At 36.8% G+C, this 19,553-nt stretch overlaps 2 protein-coding genes across 3 annotated transcripts in view; one reads left to right on the forward strand and one right to left on the reverse strand.

The window, feature by feature from the left end:
• LOC109824677 (RNA polymerase II C-terminal domain phosphatase-like 3) overlaps positions 1-7,408 on the forward strand; it is an 8,607-nt gene extending 1,199 nt beyond the window's left edge. The window contains exons 2-13 of one of the 2 annotated variants that reach the window (XM_020391314.1): positions 390-706; positions 865-997; positions 1,096-1,151; positions 1,230-1,290; positions 1,383-2,630; positions 2,915-3,418; positions 3,505-3,651; positions 3,731-3,999; positions 4,221-4,332; positions 5,009-5,266; positions 6,613-6,659; positions 6,821-7,408. In XM_020391314.1, coding sequence (XP_020246903.1) covers positions 390-706; positions 865-997; positions 1,096-1,151; positions 1,230-1,290; positions 1,383-2,630; positions 2,915-3,418; positions 3,505-3,651; positions 3,731-3,999; positions 4,221-4,332; positions 5,009-5,266; positions 6,613-6,659; positions 6,821-6,884 — 3,216 coding nt within the window. In that variant the 3' untranslated portion in view covers positions 6,885-7,408. Of the gene's footprint in view, positions 1-6; positions 707-864; positions 998-1,095; positions 1,152-1,229; positions 1,291-1,382; positions 2,631-2,914; positions 3,419-3,504; positions 3,652-3,730; positions 4,000-4,220; positions 4,333-5,008; positions 5,267-6,612; positions 6,660-6,820 lie in introns of those variants that run through there. The other variant, XM_020391313.1, reaches the window with a different exon arrangement.
• Positions 16,651-19,552, reverse strand: LOC109824542. The gene is made up of 2 exons (XM_020391165.1): positions 19,457-19,552; positions 16,651-17,599 (listed from the first exon to the last, which is right to left on the reverse strand). Exons 1-2 carry the CDS (start codon positions 19,550-19,552, stop codon positions 16,937-16,939), a joined length of 759 nt encoding a protein of 252 aa, XP_020246754.1. The 3' UTR covers positions 16,651-16,936.

The raw sequence follows: 19,553 nt of genomic DNA on the forward strand, positions 1-19,553 counted from the left end.
GCTCGACTTCGTCGTTCCCTTGCCCCCCTCCCAAAATCTTCTCCTCCGCTGGCTGGATCCCTCGGCGATTTCTTCGTACCCTCGCCAAAGATCGCAACTTGAAACTCTAATTGATCGATTCGTCTCCCGCAGCTCTCCGATTCGATCTCGATTCCATTAAAAAACGGCTCTAATATCACCACCTAACGACGAACAAAGCCGAAACCCTAACCCTAACCCTAATGGCGAAGCATCGGAACGAGGAGGGTTCGAACTCCGATGACTCGTCGGGATCGGTGAAGGAGATCACCGCCGACGATCTGAAGAAGAAGGATGCTAGGGCTCCTTCGTCTAGATCTAGGGTTTGGGCGAGCGATCTGATGGGGTTTCCGGTTCATCGGAACTATAACCAGGATCTGTACTCGTTCGCTTGGGCTCAGGCGGTGCAGAACAAGCCGCTAGGGCTTGATGTGAAGAATGAGGTTGATCATGATGATGACGAAAATAATGAAAATGAGGGTGAGGTTGAGAAAGAGGAGGGTGAGTTGGAGGAAGGGGAGATTGAGTTTGGATCCGAAGTCGTGAATGTGGAGGATTCGACGAATGTTGAATCGAACGGGGAGAAGAATGAGAAAGATGATGAAGTGGAAGAGATTGATGAATTTGATAATCAATTTGGGATGATTTTGGAGGAACTAGAGACTATTACAGTCGAGGAAGCAGAATCGTAAGTTGGCCGATGGGGGGGGAATATTAAGAAAAACACTAGTTTAGCTAGATTTTAAACTAAAAATCAAAACTTGGAGGGATTTTATATTTTAAAGACATTATTTTGTTTTATTTCTGGGTGAAAGGAACCGATGTTGGTTTTGTTATGTTATGCAGATCATTTCAGGAAGTCTGTTCTCGATTGCAAAAGTCTTTTGCCAGCTTGAAGCAGATGTTTTTACAAGGGCATGGACCGGTTCTTGATGTTATTGTGCAGCAGGCGTTCGTGGGGATTCAAACTATTTACTCTGTAAGATTAAATTGAAAACTTTAATCTCTGTGATTTAGATATCGGTTTTTTTTTTTTTTTTGCTTTAATGGCTTAAAATTTTGAGTTTGATGTTGCAGGCCTTCAATTCTGGGCATTTGAAGAAACTCGATCAGAACAAGGAGTTATTGCTAAGGTTAATGAACTAGTTATGTTAATTAAAATTGTCTAGAAATAATTTGAGTAAAATCTGCAATGCTGAATTCTGTTACAGGTTGCTGATTCACATTAAGAACCAGTATTCTGTTTTTCTTACTCCTGAGCAAGTGAAAGAGGTCTGGCTCTGTTTTTGATTGCTGATGTTAAGGGTACCTTGGTGATTTTTTTAAAGAAGAAACTTAAAGAGTTGAGTCTTTTTGTGTAACAGATAGATGTGAGAGTACATACGTTGGCTTCTGAAGCTGTACTCAGTACTGGGAAAACAACTAGTTTTCCGAATGGTTCAGCCAATGTAGGTGAAAGGCCTGAAATTTTAGCAGAGAAACGGAAAGCGGATCAGAGAGGAATTGATAAGGCCAGCTCGGCCAATTTAGAACAACCTAATGCCTCAAGAAGTAGAGTTGATTTTAGTCCATTGTTAAACCTCCATGGAGATTATGATGAGGACAGCCTCCCTTCACCAACCCGTGACAATGCACCACCATTGCCTGTTTTAAAGCCAATTGGATTTGGAAGTGGAACAGCTTTCAATTCTCATTTAGTGGCCCCAAGGAATGTGCAAACTGAGAATGCTACATTGCATCCTTATGTAACCGATGCACTTAAGGCTGTATCATCGTACCAGGAGAAATATGGAAAGAATTCGATTCTTGAGAGTACGCGGCTTCCCAGCCCGACTCCTTCTGAGGATGGGAATGGTGGCAACGATGATATAAATGGTGAAGTATCCAGTTCTTCAGGTTCTCATAATGCTAGAACAGTTTTGCCTAGCACTGCTGCCAATGGAATGGCTCCTGTTAATAGTTCAGATGGTTTTCAAATGCAACCTGTTTATAGTTCAGCTGGTCCACAAATGGCTCAAGTCAGGACAATTGGTCAGGTTGGTTCAGAGGCAAATCCCGCTGTGAAGGCTTCTGCAAAGAGTAGAGATCCAAGGCTTAGGTTCATGAAATCAGAAACAAGTGTTGTTCCTAAAAATGGATTTGCTGCAGGACCAGTCAATTCTTTAAAACACAAGTCTGATGATGAGCTAGTACTTGATGAGCATAGCTTGAAAAGGCAACGAAAGGACTCTATGAGTTCTAGAGATGTAAAGGTAACAGGATCTCAAAGTGGAGCAACAAAAGATAGAAATCTGGTAGGTACAGAAGTTGGTTATGAAATGGGATTGGATGCTGACAATAATAAATTGACTGTTAGTTCCGTTCCCAGTACATCAATTAGTACCACAGGACCTATTGTTTCATTACCTTCTCTGTTGAAGGGTATTGCAGCAAACCCTCAAATGCTTGTGCAACTGCTGAGAATGGAGCAACAAAAGATAGCAGCAGGACAAGCTCAGGAGAAACCTGATGGTCAAGCTGTCAATGGATTATCCAGTGCCACATCTTCATCATCAGGAATTGGGCAGAATCCATCAGTAAAATCCCAGATGCCTCCCCAAACCAAATCCACGGTGAGCCTCTCAGTAATGTAGATCAGTTGATTATCAAATCGATGTTTTATTCTTTATCTTGTATTTTTGTTCCATTTATAAAAGATTTTGATGTTGTTTCGTTGCTTAGGAGTTTTCGTTTGTGCCTTATGTTAAAAAATCTGTAATCTGATAAAATATTCATATGTACAGCCCCTGTTAGCATGTTGCTTAGTCATGTTGTATAAGTCATTCATATGTTAAACATCTAACATACCATTCTCATAATTGCTTACTAATCAGATTTATTCTAATAAAATGCTCAGAACAACAATATGGCAAAAATTCGCATGAAACCTCGTGACCCTAGGCGTGTACTTCATAGTAATATGGCTCAGAGAACTGAGAACTCGGGATCTGCTACATCAAATGTGCATAGCATCAAGGATCAGTTATTACATCGAAAGCAAGGGGACCAAGCACAGAAACTTGCTGTACCTTTGCAATCTGCTTCACTAACTGATATCTCGCAGCAGTTCACCAAGAACCTCCAGAATCTTGCTGATATGGTGTCCAAGTCGCAGAGTAAAACAAGTGATGATCTAACTAAACCGAAGAATGTACCTGAATTGTGTAGCCAAACCGATACTAAGCCAGCAGCAAATCCATGGGGTGATGTGGATCATTTATTAGATGGTTATGATGACAAGCAGAAAGCTGCTATCCAAAAAGAAAGGGCAAGAAGGATAGAAGAGCAGAATAAAATGTTTGCTGCTCGTAAACTCTGTCTTGTTCTTGATTTGGATCACACACTTCTCAATTCTGCCAAGGTATTACTTGATTTTTCACAGAATTCAAATTTTCTTCCTTGCATTTTTGAAGTGGATTAGTTGTGACAAATTATTCCCTGCTTAAGTTTGTAGAAATTGATCCAATTCATGAAGAGATTCTGAGGAAGAAAGAAGAACAAGATAGACAAACGCAAGAGAGACACCTTTTCCGACTTCAACATATGGGGATGTGGACCAAGTTGAGACCGGGAATCTGGACATTTCTAGAGAAGGTAAACAAAAATCAATTCAACAATTTTTAATGATCAAATATGTGTTGCATTCTGAAAAAATACATCATTGTTGATTCAGGCAAGCCAGCTCTATGAACTTCATGTATACACAATGGGGAACAAATTGTATGCAACTGAGATGGCAAAGCTTCTTGATCCGAAAGGGAATTTATTTGCAGGGAGAGTTCTTTCGAGGGGAGATGATGGTGATCCTTTTGATGGTGATGATAGGGTACCTAAAAGCAAGGATCTTGATGGAGTATTGGGTATGGAATCAGCTGTGCTAATCATCGATGATTCTTTGAGGGTGTGGCCACATAACAAGCACAATTTGATTGTCGTGGAAAGGTAACTGCAACAGTGAACAGATATTTACTAATGAAAATAGATGAACTGAAACTTGCGATATAGTCTTCGAAGACATAAAAACTTGATATGAAATTTATTGAAATGCAGAAAATGTTGTTTATGTAACCTACATATAGTGTTAGTAATAGTAGGAGGATTTCCTGTCTTCTGTCAGTGACTTTTGTTCTTCTAAACTGACAAGATCAAATAAACTTTCTTAGGTACACATATTTTCCTTCTAGTAGACGGCAATTTGGGCTTATCGGGCCTTCACTTCTTGAGATTGATCATGACGAGCGACCAGAAGACGGGACTCTTGCTTCGTCACTGGCGGTAGAACTTACTTCCTCCCCCCATATGATAACTTCTTTTAATGGGTTAATTTCACAAAACTCCTTAAACTTTTGGTTGTTTTTCCCAAAATTATCTAACTTCTATAAATTAGAGAAATTTCCTCCAAATCTGTTTCAGTAAATCACCATGACTATGACAATTAGTTAACTTGTCATGTGCTTCACATGTGACTTGCTTTGGACAATTTTACCACATTATAACGCCATTAATGACTGTTCTTAATAGCTCAGGGGTTTACATCTAATTTATAAAGTTTAGGGGTTTTTTTGTTGAAAACAACTGAAATTTCAGAGGGTTTCGGAAATGTACCCTCTTTAACTACTAAAAAAGTTAAATATCAGAAAACCCTCTTTTAACTTTAAAATTTTATCAAAAAATCCCCTATGGCAACATTATCACAATTTTCACTGGTAAAAATATCCCCCGCGTGATTTTACCCATCCATGTGAAATTGAGGTTAACATTAGGGGGTTTTTCTCATAAAATCTTAAAGTGAAAGGGGGGTTTCTGATAACCTCTAACTTAAGTGGGGTTTTATGATATTTTGAAAGTCATGGAAGTTTATCTGATAATCATCCAAAGTTAAGGGAGGTCTTATGCTATTTAGCTTACGAAAAATATGTAACTTGAGGTTGGCTGTCTTTCCTTAAATTAGGTCATAGAGAGAATCCATGAAATCTTCTTCTCCCACAGTTGCTTGACTGAAGTTGATGTGAGAAACATACTTGGCGCTGAACAAAGGAAGATTCTTGCCGGATGCAAGATAGTATTTAGTCGAATTTTCCCTGTTGGCGAAGCTAATCCTCATCTCCACCCACTGTGGCAGACAGCCGAGCAGTTTGGTGCTGAGTGCACAAATCAAATAGATGAACAAGTCACTCATGTTGTTGCAAATTCACTTGGAACAGATAAGGTATAGTCTTTAAACTTCACACGCACGCTATTTAGTATACCAAAGCAGTAGCACATGATTGCATTCTGATCTCTTCTGACATTAGAAAATGGGCAGATTGCAGATAACCCCCAATATGTACATTCGGTAGCACTTATCACCCCACTGCTCATTTATTAACACCCTCACCGCTCAATTCGTGGGTAAGGAGGTGCTATGCAATTTGTCATCTTGAGCTAATTGAATGGTGATGAAGGAGGTTACCTTCAATTTACCCTTGAAACAAAACATAACAACGTTACACTGGAAACCCTTTCTAACTTCATAACGCATCTAGCATTTGCCATTTTTTACTCTTGGTAGTCGATAAAGAAGAAGAAAGAAGAGGGATAACAGAAAATAGTTTTGAAACCTACATCGCAACTTTGGTTCAATTTCCAGAATTTCGTGAACTTTGGAATTGTTTAATGAAACTTAGTATGAACTTCGTAGTTACTTGAACAAAAACAGCTATGTGATGAAGACAAATGACTCTTGTTTTTGGCCCCTTATTTTATAAGACATTTTCTTAAAATTTAACACTGTTAAGCTCAACTTTCACCTAATGGTTATGTTTGGTTTGAAGTAAAGTGAAGGAAAAGAAAAGGAAATGAAAAAGAAAAAGAGAGGAAAAGAAAAAGAAAATGAAACAAGATACTTTTTCATGTTTGGTTAGGAACTGTAGAAAGAAAGTTGAAAGGAAAATTGATATTAGTTCAATACAAATGAAGTAGAAAATACAATTAATGTATATTATGTAATGAGAGTAAAGCTCCTATAAACTAAAGTGGATAGAAGCTTTGTCCACCAACCAATTTGTCCATTGATTTCACATTGAGATTTGTGCTAGCATGTGATTCAAAGAAAAATACAAATCTCAAATATAGCATTGATGTGTAGCACAAATCTCAAAGCATATGATGAAGAGATAAAAAGTTGGTGGACAAATGCTCCTATCCGTTTAAGTTTGTAGTAGTTTTACTGAAAGCGAGGCCCTTTTAGTTCTCTGTCGTTAAAACTAGCAGGGCCCACACACAACCAAGGGAGAAGGGATAATGGCTACAGAGATTCAATGGCGCAGCTTGGGGCTCGTGGTGGGTTCAGTTGAGGAAAGGATGAACGAAAATTTTTGGATGTTCTCTTTCCTTCGAGATTCTTGTTGTCATTTTTCTTTTTTGCCTTCCCTTCTAACTAAACAGTGGAAATTTATTTTCCTTTTCCTTTTCTTTTCTTTTCTTTCATTTCCATTCAAACCAAAGAAACCGTTAAGGAAAGGAAAAGAAAAATAAAAAAAACATATTATTAATCTTTTTTTTTTTATCTCCCAGGTGAACTGGGCTCTCTCAACAGGAAGATTCGTCGTCCACCCGGGATGGTGAGAAACATTCCGACTTAAAATTTAATAAAAATTTCCAAGAATTGGTGGCCGGTGGAGGAAAAGTCCTATTGATCCATCCTTCATCCGAGGAGGAAACGAAGTTTTTTTTTTTCCCGTTTTTGAAACTAAAGCTGCTCTTTCTCTCTGTTTTGTTGCAGGGTAGAAGCTTCAGCTCTGCTGTATCGGCGCGCGAATGAGCAGGACTTCGCAGTTAAAGTATAAAGCCCTAACAACAACGCAAAATCCCTTTATAACCCAAAAAAATTCCCCCTACGTAACCTCTCTCACCTTTTTAACTTAATGCGGTGCTAAGAAATTGTGGAGGGAAAATGGAGGAACTCAAATCTTACGACGGGTGGAAATATTTATTCACAAAAAAAAGGTGGGGTCCATACGCACGGCTAAGATTGTTGACACGTGTCATGTATGGGAGCCTGACACGTTGGTGCGAGTGTTTTTTTGGTGGAGGAGGGACTTTCTGATGAAAATGGTGATGGCGGAGGCTCTGTGAGATTTTGATGTGATTTACGTCGGCTACGTTAGGCAACCGACGCTGGTAGGGGGCGAAAGCGCAGGGGATATTGTTCTCCGAGAGTTTCCGCATATATACCCCTCAAAATCTTTGATATTTACAAAATTACCTCTCAAAACTAGCATGGTGGTCCTTTCAAGTGTTTCAACTCCGCTCTAACTTAAGAATGCTGGTTTTTAAATGAGCCGGTATTAACTTTTCTAATAATTTCCAATAGGTTTGCAATGACGTCCCGTTTACGAACTAAAATTGGAAAGTGAAAGGGTTGGAAAAGGAGATCATCATGGGTAATTTTGTGAATACTAAAATTTGGGGCCTAGTTCTGCAAATATGAAAGATTTGAGTGGTACATGTGCGAAAACCCTTTCTTTTTATTGGAGCACAATAAAAAAAAGAAAATAATCTTGAAATTATAAAAAGAATAGTGGAGGAAAACATGCAATGAAAGCAACTGTGGCCCAATTAAAGCTTATCTCTCGCGCAACCAAATATTAATCGATAAATATCAATTTTCGATAAATAAACACTCATGTTTTCCATCATTTCCTTGGTTTTTTGTTTGCAAGAAGGTGACAAAAAAAATTAAAGTGTGAAATGTTGCACTTCATATGTTTTTCGTTAAAAGTGTGTAGACGTAATCTACAAATAGAGGCTCACATCTAAGGGTGCCCAAAACATCCTTAACCAAGGAAATATCCGTTAGGATATACATACGGTTGTTAAAATTTATAACCGAAATGATATCATTACAGATATGGTTATGTCGTAAAATATCCAGATTCATACTCGAAATATATGAATATATACTTGTCATACTACTCAACATTTTTAATTCTTGGATTCATGAGTTTAAGATTAATTTTGATGATCAAGATATCTAATCTTAAGTTGTCAGATATAAAGAACATATTAATTAACTCTTTTATGTCATGTGAACTATATTTTTTTTAATATTATCTATTTTTTGTACCCGTATCACCATGTGTATCCATATGCATATCTGTATTCATATCTGATTTTAGCCAATATGGGTATGAGTTTTCCTTACTAAAGCTTATCTATATTCTTACTTGTGATTGGTAAGCAAACATAAATATGATAAGTATCATATCCGAGCTGTATCCAGACTATATGCATCGCTACTGACAACCTTTGATGAGAGTATTAGGACATGTATTTAAAATATAAGATATACCAATATAAAACTTAATAATACAAATTAGATCTATGGTTGTAGAATTTATTTTTAAAATGTAGACAAGAATTCTCCTTAAAATAAGCATAAATTGGATATTTTAAAGTTTTCGACAATATTACTAGAATGAAGCCATATAATTACTAAATAAAGGTAATGAAGTTTTTTTATTCTATTAATTACGTTAGAAGAGGTTTCTAAATTTTATTGTCTTAAAAATTGTGTATATTCCTTCCTTCCTCTGGGGAAGAAAAATATAATCTTCACTTTTATTCAATGAAAAAAAGAAGATGAAATTAAATCTCAATTTGGAGATCCAAAAAATATCTTCTTCAAGTTCAGACCTAAGGCTAATCTACAATTTTTATGAATAGATGCGGGTGCTAAAAAAAAAACAGATTTTATTTTGTATTTATGCATGCGTGGAGAGTTGAAGACGTATACATAGAGTTGTAGTTAATTCTGATGTCTATTGGTTTGGACAAATTAGAAAATATTTGAGTTTTTGGATGAAAAAAAATAATTATTAAGAGGGAAATAATAAGCGCGCATGGGGCTATTACTATATACATATATCATGCAACGGCTACTATCTTCAAAGAGAAATTTGAAGATTTTGTTATTATGGAAAGAACCCTTATATATTAAACTAAGAAAATCTGCTCAAATAAGGAAAGAGTTTGAAAACAAGATTTATTTTCACGAGGAAGCCTCTTTTGGATTTAAGTAGTGCTTTTTTCTCTAACTCTTTGCACGAAGAGATGATGGAGGATAGCCTCAACAGCACTTTATGGAACCAATCAACGCTCATAGGTAATTTTTTGATCATTTTTATTAACTTTTCCCCCCTTTTTGGATAGATTAAGGGAGCCCCATCAACTCACTAACTAAAATAATTTTAAGAAAATCTAGAATTATGGACGTACAATTGTTTTTTAATTAAATTTTTACTTAGCATTTATTTGTTAATATTATTATTTGGTTAGCATAAGCTAAAATACATGTAAAATATTGTATTGTACAATTTTATGGGTGTCGAAATCAGGGAGTGTCTGTAAGAGACATGAGAATTTATGCTTTTTAGTTTTGGAAGAGAAAACCAGGTTCTTTTTTTTCATATAAGGTTTTTTATATATTTGTTAAGAAAGCTGTATAAGCAGTTTCTAAACATTATATTTTTCAGCTAAATGCTAAATTCGTTTAAGAGGTCACCATATAAAATATTGATAAACATTTGTTCACGCTTAATGATAACAGTGTTTTATATTTTTTTTATTTATCTTATTAGACTTTCTATAAATCCCTGAAGAAAATGCAACTTACTCTAAATAAAAAATATTTTAAAATCAATTCAATATTAAAAATGTTATTAAACACATTCATATATATAATACTATCATATTATATATATATACCTACCTACTATACTATATATATCGAACCGACGAGAGAGAGACCCAGAAGAGAGAGATGAGAGAGAGAGAGAGTTCTGATGATACCCCTGTGCGACATATTTTTACGATACTTTCTTGACTCTCCTTACAATAATATTGTCAAAGTTACAAATTTTTAGAACCACTGAAGTGAAAATAACCCATTGTACAATTTAAATAAATAATGGAACTTTTATTTGATTGCTAGTGGTGGTACACTATTATATGGATATTTTTTTCTCTGACCTCCTTTTTTTTTGGCGCGCTTTACAAATATATATTGTAGCACACTGAGAGGTTAGTAGGATGTACAAATCCGAATGCTGTAACGCAAAGAGCCGAAGTTTTCAGAGCTCTACATTTTAAAAAATAGCTAAAATTACTTCATTTCAGAGCTTGAACAATATATAGAATCTCTTCAGACGCTGATAAAAGGAGAAGGAGGAGGAGGCAGCAAGCTGTCATTCACTGAGAAGCCGGAACTCATGACGAAAGTCCAAGAAATCCTAAGGCTGCAGTACTCCTCCATGCTCCCTTCTCCATTCTCCACTTCCGAATCCGAACTCGAAAACCCCGAGCTGGATTCGCTTCCTGCAGCTGGAAGAACTGGACTCATCGAAGAGATCATCGAAAACCTGAACGAGCTCGTGAGGAGGAACGAGGAGAAGAGAGAGGCCGTTGGTGAGCTACGGAGGAGGATAGAGAGGCTTGAGAGAGAGAACAAGAAGCTCAAGGATGAGAGCGAAGGCCTCAAGAGTAAGTTGATGAGTAGGAGCAGGGAAGAGTCAGATGATTGTATGGTTTGTGCAAAATACAGCGAGAATCAGAGCAAGTCTCGGTTGGCGAGGCTGAAGCGGCTGATGTTTGGTTCAATGTGGAGAGGAGGTTCAAATTGATTCACAAGCAACATAGGTTCCCTTTTCTTTTTTTTTTTCTTTTTCTTTTGGGTACCTAGATGAAGATATTTTGCATCTAAGGACCACGTTCTTTTGTTGAGGCTTCTAGTTTAGTGCTTGTTTATACTTGATGGTATCTTTTTTTGGTCAATGAAATAAATTTTATTCATTTCCCAATTGTGAAGTTTAAGTACATCAAAACAATCAGAACTAAGTCTGGAAAACAACTAACAAAAAAGAACACGTACTACAATTGCTCAAGTTTTTCTTTTATGTAAGAAGGAACTTTGTCATTCAAAACTTTTGAGAGGATGGATATCTTTATTGTGCAGAATAGAAACTCAGGCTCTCTGGCTTTATGCTGGAAGATTCTCAGATTTCTTTCTTGCCATAATGTGTACACTGATACCGACACAGCCAATCTTTTCAATTTCTTCATAAAACCCACTCCTTTCAGCCTTAAGCTATACTAATCAATGACATGATTCCAATTGCATGATCTCCAGTTATACTCCAGTCAAGTCATCACATTATTCTACACACTAGCAGAATATTGACACTCAAAGAAAAGATGGTGGCATGTTTCCATCTGTTGGTTAGAACACAAGACACATAGATTTGTGTCAAGCATTCTCATACGGCATAATCTATCTTGTGTTAGCAGTCTTGAATGAATGAATAACCATAAGATAAAAGAATGCTTAGGATAATGTTATCCATCCCAGACTGTATCCGACCAAGCAACTTGAAGAGTTTGTTGAATAAACTCCCTGTAAATAGAATATAATTGAACTTTGTCACCAGATACCTTACTGGCAATCTAGAAGATTTGAACTCCCAAATGACTGACTTGATCAATTGCAACCTACCAGCATAAGATAAACTTTTCCTCTTTTGCCAACTCTGGAATTGGTCTGTAATTTTATTGATCAGTGGGGTACAATCCAAACAAGATAATCTTTTTGAAATTAATGGCATTCCCAGATACCTTACTGGCAATACCCCTTCAGAGAAGTTCAGAAATGTGCAAATCTGATGCTTCAAACTTTCATCAATGCCACTCATATATACAGAGCATTTGTTAGGATTAGTTTCTAATCTTGAAACCTGGCTAAACTCTTGAAGGCATCCATATAATCTTGCTATAGAATACATGTCAGCTTTACCAAACAAAAGCAAGTCATCGACAAAGAACAAATGAGTGATCTTTAATGTGGAATATTTTGGATGATATTTGAATAGTCTATCATTTTTAAGAGTACTTAGCTTTCTTGACAGATATTTCATCCCAAGAATAAACAGGTAGGGGGAAAGGGGGTCTCCTTACCGTAAGCCCCTAGCACCTTTGAAATATCCATGCAGTGTACCATTAAGGGATAAGGAGAACTTAGGAGTGGTAATGCATTCCATAATCCACATGATCATTTTATCAGGAAAACCTAAGCCTATTAGCATAGATTTAATAAAACTCCAGCTTACTATGTCAAAAGCTTTCCAAAGTCAATATTAAGGATGACTCTTGGTGAGGTATGCTTCCTACCATAATGCTTAATAAGCTCATGGGCTAATAAGATGTTGCTAGAAATAAGTCTTCCTTTGACTAATGCACTTTGAGCTTCACTGATAAAAAAACCCATAACCTCTTGAATTCTGCTAGCAATAATCTTTGAAATGATTTTATAAACATAATTGCAGCAAGAAGTTGGTCTATAATCAGAAGGTGATTTAGGATTAATGATTTTTAGCACCAAGGTAATTGATGTAGAGTTAGAAGTTCTAAGCAGTTTACCAGAATAGAAGAATTCCTCTATAGCTAGATACAGATCTTCACTAATTACATTCCAAGCAGCTTTGAAAAATGAAGCATTGTATCCATCAGGGCTAGGGGCTTTCTCACCTGACATAGAGAAGATGGCTTGCTTGATCTCATCTCTTGTAACTGGAAGACTCAGAGAATTGCCTTGAACTGAAGAGAGTATAGGTCCATTTGATATCACCTCAGGATCAGGATTAGTAGTAGGAATCGCAACACCCAAAAGCTTCTTATAATAGTCAGTAAATTCTGCAATAATGCTAGATATATTAGTGATCCTATCACCATTCTCGGTGTACAAAGATAACACTCTGTTGTGATATCTTTTAGCTTTCATGATAGAGTGAAAGAACTGAGAACATTTATCTCCATGTAATCCCCATCTAATATCGACCTTCTGTCTATAAAAGGAAGTTTCACAATTTATCAATCTGCTATACTTATTTAAACATTCATTTTCCTCTAATATCAGTGCTTGATTGAAGAGATCATTATTCAACTACTTCTGAATGTCAGAAAGCTCTCCTTTGGCTCTTATCACTTGTTCACTAATATTCATAAAATGTTTCCTGTTCAGTTCTTTCAGAGACTGTTTAAGATTTTTGAGTTTAGTATGAAGTTTATACATGTAGAAGCCTCTGATGTCCTATTCCCATATAGATTTGATAATTGTGGTAAAATCAGGGTGATTTATCCACATACTAAAAATTTTGAATGGTCGTTTACCTTCAAAATCTCATCCCCTATTGTTAATATAGCTGGAGAATGATCAGAACAATTTGGCACCAAAAAAATCCACTTGACTAGAGGTATATTTTTGAATCCACTCTTCCTTGACCAAGATTCTATCTAATCTGCTCCAAATTCTTGAATTAGCCTCTTGTTTATTTCTCCAAGTGAAAAAACATCCAGCAGACTTAAGATGAATTAGCTGACATGATGTGATAAACTTTTGAAAGTCTTCAGTATCTGAATCTGATACACGTTGCTGATAACTGCATTGAAATCACCTCCTACAATCTAGGGACACTTAACACTTTGTTTGAAAGATAGCAAATCATGCCAAAGAGCTCTCCTGTCTTCCAGATCATTAAGTGCATAAACTACAGTAATAAAGCATGAAAACATGTCATCCTTTGATACTATATTACATGTTATGAATTGCTCCGAGGATTTGATGCATTGAACTGTGAGAATTTCACTAACCCAGAGAATCCAAATTCTTCTATTATTAGCTTGTTGAGCATTTGAAATCCAATCCCAATCTTAATCATTTTTAAGCTATTAGTTGCATCTTGTCACCAGAAACTTTTGTTTCTAAAAGAGCTATAAAAGATAGTTTGTAATCATGTACAAATTGCTTAACAATCATGTGTTTAGAGGATTTATTCAATCATTTAATATTCCATATGACTAAATGCATTATTGAGTTGATCTACCCCTATCAATACTGGAGGGGTCAAAATCATGCACCTAATGATCCAATAGTGAGAAATGATAAGCTTGAATATATGAAGATGCCAGATTATTATTATCACCAACATTAGCTCTTCTTGCAGCACTAACCCTATTAACACTTGCAAATCCAGTAGCATTTGCAGTTGGGGATGAAATTTGATGCATATTGGCATGACCAAAATTGTTGTGACTGAAAACTTGTGCAGAAACACTCTCAGGTTGCCCAGTTTAATCACCCACAGTCCGTGCATGTTTTTCAGGTAGATACTTTTTCCAGAATGTCCATGATCTTTCTCAACAGACTCCTGATGTATATGCTTTTCTGATATAGTTTGTCTATTGACAGTAACCTCCACAAACCGTGCATGTTTTACAGGTAAATATTCTCCTTTTCCAGTTTGCCCAGAATTTTCCTCAACAGATCACTGATGCACATGTTCTGCTTGTGCAACTGATATAGGTTGTCTAGTGACAGGAACCCACTTCTTCTTTATAACTTGTCTTCTACATTGTTCAGTCACATGCCCAACTATATTGCAATTTTTACACCATCTTGGTTTGAGCTCATAAAGAACTTTTTGATTATAACTCTTTCCATCAGGTCCCTGTATAACAATTTGATCAGGTAGAGGCTCTTTTAAAGGCAGTTTAACTTCTATCAAAACTCTAGCATAGGACAATCTCTGTCTTGTGGCTGTGAGTTTATAAGTAGTAATTAGTTTACCAATAAGGCTGGTTATCTTACTAATTCTAGATGAGCTCCATAAATCCAGGCACAAATTTGGGAATTGAACCCACATAGGATAATTACAATCTTGAATTTTCTCAATATCTGCATCAATAGACCAAAGTTTCAGAACCAAAGGGCCTTGACTCAAAAAACCATGGTCCTGCCTCCAGCACTTCTTTCATTTTTTGTTCAGATTGAAAATCAAAGAGGAACAACCTTTGTTTGATTAAGAAAACTTTAGGAATAGAGATTTTCCCCCAAGCTTATTAACATAGGTTTCCATAGATTTGTTGAATATGACATTCAATCCAATAACATGACCTATCAATGCAAATTTCCAGAAGTCTTCTCCTTCCTTCCATTCCTCCGTAGAGAATGAAACAGTGTTTATTTGGGGAGATGGAACAAATTTTAGGGCTAACCCATTATCATGCTTCCTATTATCAGCAAATAAGCTAACAAAGGACTTCAATCTTTCAGATTCATTATTCTCCAACCTATCACCATTTCCATGGTTATCATTACTAGAAATTTCACTACTAAATTTCTCCAGATTTGGATTTCTAATCACATCATTATCATTCATAGATTGGTCAGCTTGATGAGTAGGGATTTCAATATTTTGCTCAAAAAAAGAAATATTTCCAATCAAATCAGAATCAATATCTTCATCTATATCATCCGCCCATAAGATAGATTTACTTAACTACCTCGGAATCGGAAGACCAGATCTCACCTGAGGTGGTTGAGGATCAGACAAAGGATTAGATCTAGACAAGATTTCCTCCATTTGCAATTTCTTCCTAGCTCCTTTTGGTCTCGTGCTCTCCATCACAGATGAGCTCGAAGAAGCCTCATCACATCTGAGCCTACTCCCTCACTAGAAAGAGAAGGGAATATGAATATTGAATCTCTCAACTCACTATCAGGAACTCTCTTGCTGCCACTCTTCTTCCTCCTCCTCATTTGAATCTAGGCGGAGGTGCACGTTAGCATGGAGAGAATCGCCCGCTAAAATGCACCTACAGACCCCCGCCTTTACCACCTACTTGATGGTATCTTTCAACTATGTATACCTATTATTATTATTATTATTATTATTATTATCAAATTATGGTGATTTCCCGGTGGAAAAAGGAGGGAGGATCTTTAGATCATTACATATTGTGTGTTTTTCGCCTATCATGGGGCAGGTAAGGTGATGTTTTGGAGTTTTAAACTCTCTTTTTAAGGTTAAGAACATAACTGCTTCATTAATAAGTATTACGTACGGTAGGATCACAATGTTCTCTGGGATCGCTACTTGTTTGATGCTTCGTTAATGCAATAGATCAAGAACACTGAATACTTTTTCGGATTATTTGCGCTTTTATACCCTAGAATTTCACTCTTTTTTGACTTTGACATCCTAAAGTTCTATTTTGAGTCTTCTGGCACCCAAAATCTAATTTGACATTTGATTCCCGAAGCCCTAATTGCCCGCTTTCCTCAAACTCAAGACGGTAAAATTCTGTATGATAATTTAGCTCTTACTTGTTTATGTTCATAGTCTTAAACAAACTTAACGCCACTTTGTTTGGACTTTGGGGTATCAAAAGACAACTTCAGGGTATCAAACTTAAAAAAAAAAGGGTGAAACTTTGGAGTATTAAAGCACAAAGAACCCTACTTTCTCATTGAGACAAATCCACCATGAGAAGCAACTACAATTAGAAAGCCTGGGAATCACAAAAGTGAAAGATGACATCAAGAACATCAATATTGCTAGCTCGAAGTTACAAAGATTTGTAACTTGGAGATGCCCTCCTCTTTACATTAACCTTGTATATATGCTTCATCCAGAGGTCTCCCTAGTAAACAGGAATCCAGAGGTCTCCTAGTAACCATCAGTTCAATGGTTGAAGAGCATCAATGTCTAATACACCAGCAGATGAGAGCATAAAGGTTATAACAAAGCAAGAGAGGTTAATACATACCAAAGTTTGACATTTATAATAACTTATGTTCTCTTCTTTTGCCAAAAAAATTGGGTAATATAACAGATACAAAAGTTACAAAAAATTAAAAACCAACTCTCCAGCTCCTTCACTTTTGGGAGCTGGCGTACCACAACATAAATTTCTGATATCCTCCAAAATTAAATAGCAGAGCACACCTAAACATCAGAAGAACAAGCCCCCAATCACTTGTAACGGGCTTTTTTCTTCTGTTTCACACTCAAAGAAGCCGAAGATGTGAAGTATCATTTAGCCTCTTTATCTGCCAACCGTTTCTTAACGAATGCTGCAAAACTGTCACTGAAGAATCATCAATACAAAACCTCTGAGAGACCACTGGGCTTGCACCCAAAATCCCAGCAAGAAGACATTTGATCGGCATAGAGTGAGTAAAGATCCCTACAGAAGAGGTTAAGTTCCTCGCGCCGTTGCTCGGTTCGCTTGGGGAAAACTCATCTTCAGTCTCGTTATCACCAGTTGTAACAATCTGTAGCCTGCTCTTTCCTGACTTTTTCCTTTGCAGTCCTGGCCTATTGAGCCTGTACACTAAATCCCAGTGAGGGCCATCTTTTTCTTGAACTGAGTTTGTTGAGCTTTGACGTGAGAAACTCCGATGAGACTCATTGTGAGTCATTGATGCCTCGTGGGCTATTAGTTTCTCGGGCATTCTGAGGACTGTTTTGTTTAGAAATTCTATCATTCGGAATTCTACTTGCCTTAGTGATTCCCCAGAGGGGGCAGAAAAATCGGGTTGGGTTCTGTCGATTATACTGAGAATCTCTGGGGTGTAGGTTTCAGAATGAAGGCAGCCCTCCCATTGGCCTTGACTCATCTCCATCAATGCGTCAAAAGACTCTATATGTTCTGCTGCAAAACCGAGTTCCTGCAGAATGAAATCACAATTCAGTGCAATAAAAAAGTACTTGCACATTTTGACCACCAGGGAGTCTATTAAAAGAAAACAATTTTCTATTTCTCCCGGGGGTAAAAGAGTAATAAAAAATCACTAAAAGGGTCACTCTGCCAAAATCAAATTGCAGGGGAAGTTACAAATCATGATACTACATGCGGTATATGTGCAATTAACCATTCTTAATACTTAATTTGAGACTTACACTGGCTTTAAAGGTCGGAGTTCGAACTTTGATTGTTTACCACATATAATCATGTTTCTTAATGAAAGTAGTCTGCTTTTCATCTGTTAAAAATATAATTTCTACCGACACAATCCTTACCTTACATGTTCTTAAATGTATGTATGGTACTCCTGAGTGTATGTACAAAAAGATGAAAGTTTCTACATCTTCTCTATCCGCATGCACGCAAGTACACAAGGAATATGCATCATAAATGTAGAAATGTCCGTAGACTTCTTCTAATTGTACGATCATCTGAAATAACAATCCTAGCCTTCGTGTTGCATACTGCTCAAAATAGCATAATACACACCACACAATACCATGAACCAAAGAAAACCATGAATCTTGCAACAATGATTTAGATATATCAGAAGCAACATATGAATCAAGATTCACCACGGGTTATAGTCATTTGTGGATTATCATTTATGAATCAACATCCAATTCTGAGATTCAATATTGTTTTGGATTAAAGAAATGCATAAATTGTATTGTAAAACAAAAACATGCATGTGAAGTGCAAATAAAATCGCAAAAAACACGTCCAGAGAGAATTTCTCTTTTAAAAGGTCCTAGAAATTGAGAATTGAAGGCCTGCTATCAAATAAAGGCTGATGTTCAAAATTCGATACCTATCGAACTAATGTGTGTAATGCAGTAGATTGGGTATTTTCCCATGCAACTTTTAACTCGCAAAATCAAAACATTCTGTAAACATTTACTACAGTAATTTAAGAATTAAGAGTGACATGTTATCTCCTACCTTAAGGCTGTCCAACAAGTTCTACTTCCTTTGCGGTTCCTGCATCATATTAAGGGGTGACTTGGACCATGTGTTCCTCAACAAGTTTTCTTAATATTCGAAGCATACGATTTCTCTGCCAGATCAACCATAATGTCAGACTCCGAAATTGTATCCGGCACTTGTTCATAGTCTTGAAAGAATTGCTTCAGCCTTTCTCGTTAGTCTCTGATGATGCTGTTTTATTCTCAATTACTGTTTTTTTTAACATATTGTTGCAATTGTTGTGCACTAAACTTCTCCACTTCCATAACAAATATTACATTTTGCCTAAATGTGTATGTTTCGCTAAAACCTAACGGATGGTATACAGAAGCATGAGGGCACTTTCTCTTTAGCTCACATCTCTCAGCTCCTCCCTTCATCCTTTTTAAAATCCATTTCGAGACCACTTCTACATTACCTCCTTTTCTGTCTTCAGTTGTAAATCTCTTGTCAGAAACATAATAACCAATACTGACTTGCTTCACTAGATCTTCGTAGATCCAAAATTCAACTTGTTTATGAAAAAAGCACTTATTGCAGACGACAAGGTGGAGCATATAATTTTTTTTAACGGGACACAGAGCAGGAAATCGGGAAAAGCGAATTGGTGACCAATTTCTACACAATTCCCACCCAAAATCTAATTTTTAGCTATTCGATCCGCAAAATTCATAGTAAAAAAAATGGGAACTAGATTTCTACCCAAAACCCCAAACTTTGAATGCTCTCTAGTTGAAGCGCCAATTAAGAAACAGCAACCAGTTACCGCACAAACCCCATCAATTTCTACTGGAAAAAAATTGAGAAGAATTACCCGGCAGACGAACCCAGCGGTCGCCATCGCCCGATCCAGCGGCGAAGAGAAGACCTTTCCGAACCTGACCCCCTGCGACTTCAAGAACACCGCCATC

This window comes from Asparagus officinalis, chromosome 9 (assembly GCF_001876935.1).
Source record: "Asparagus officinalis chromosome 9, Aspof.V1, whole genome shotgun sequence".
Lineage (NCBI taxonomy): Eukaryota > Viridiplantae > Streptophyta > Magnoliopsida > Asparagales > Asparagaceae > Asparagus > Asparagus officinalis.

Coding starts and splice junctions, on each gene's coding strand:
- LOC109824542 (XM_020391165.1), bottom strand. CDS start 19,552: ATGGCGGTGTTCTTGAAGTCGCAGGGGGTCAGGTTCGGAAAGGTCTTC. Junction 17,600..19,456: donor CCGCTGGGTTCGTCTGCCGG/GTAATTCTTCTC, acceptor TTCATTCTGCAG/GAACTCGGTTTTGCAGCAGA.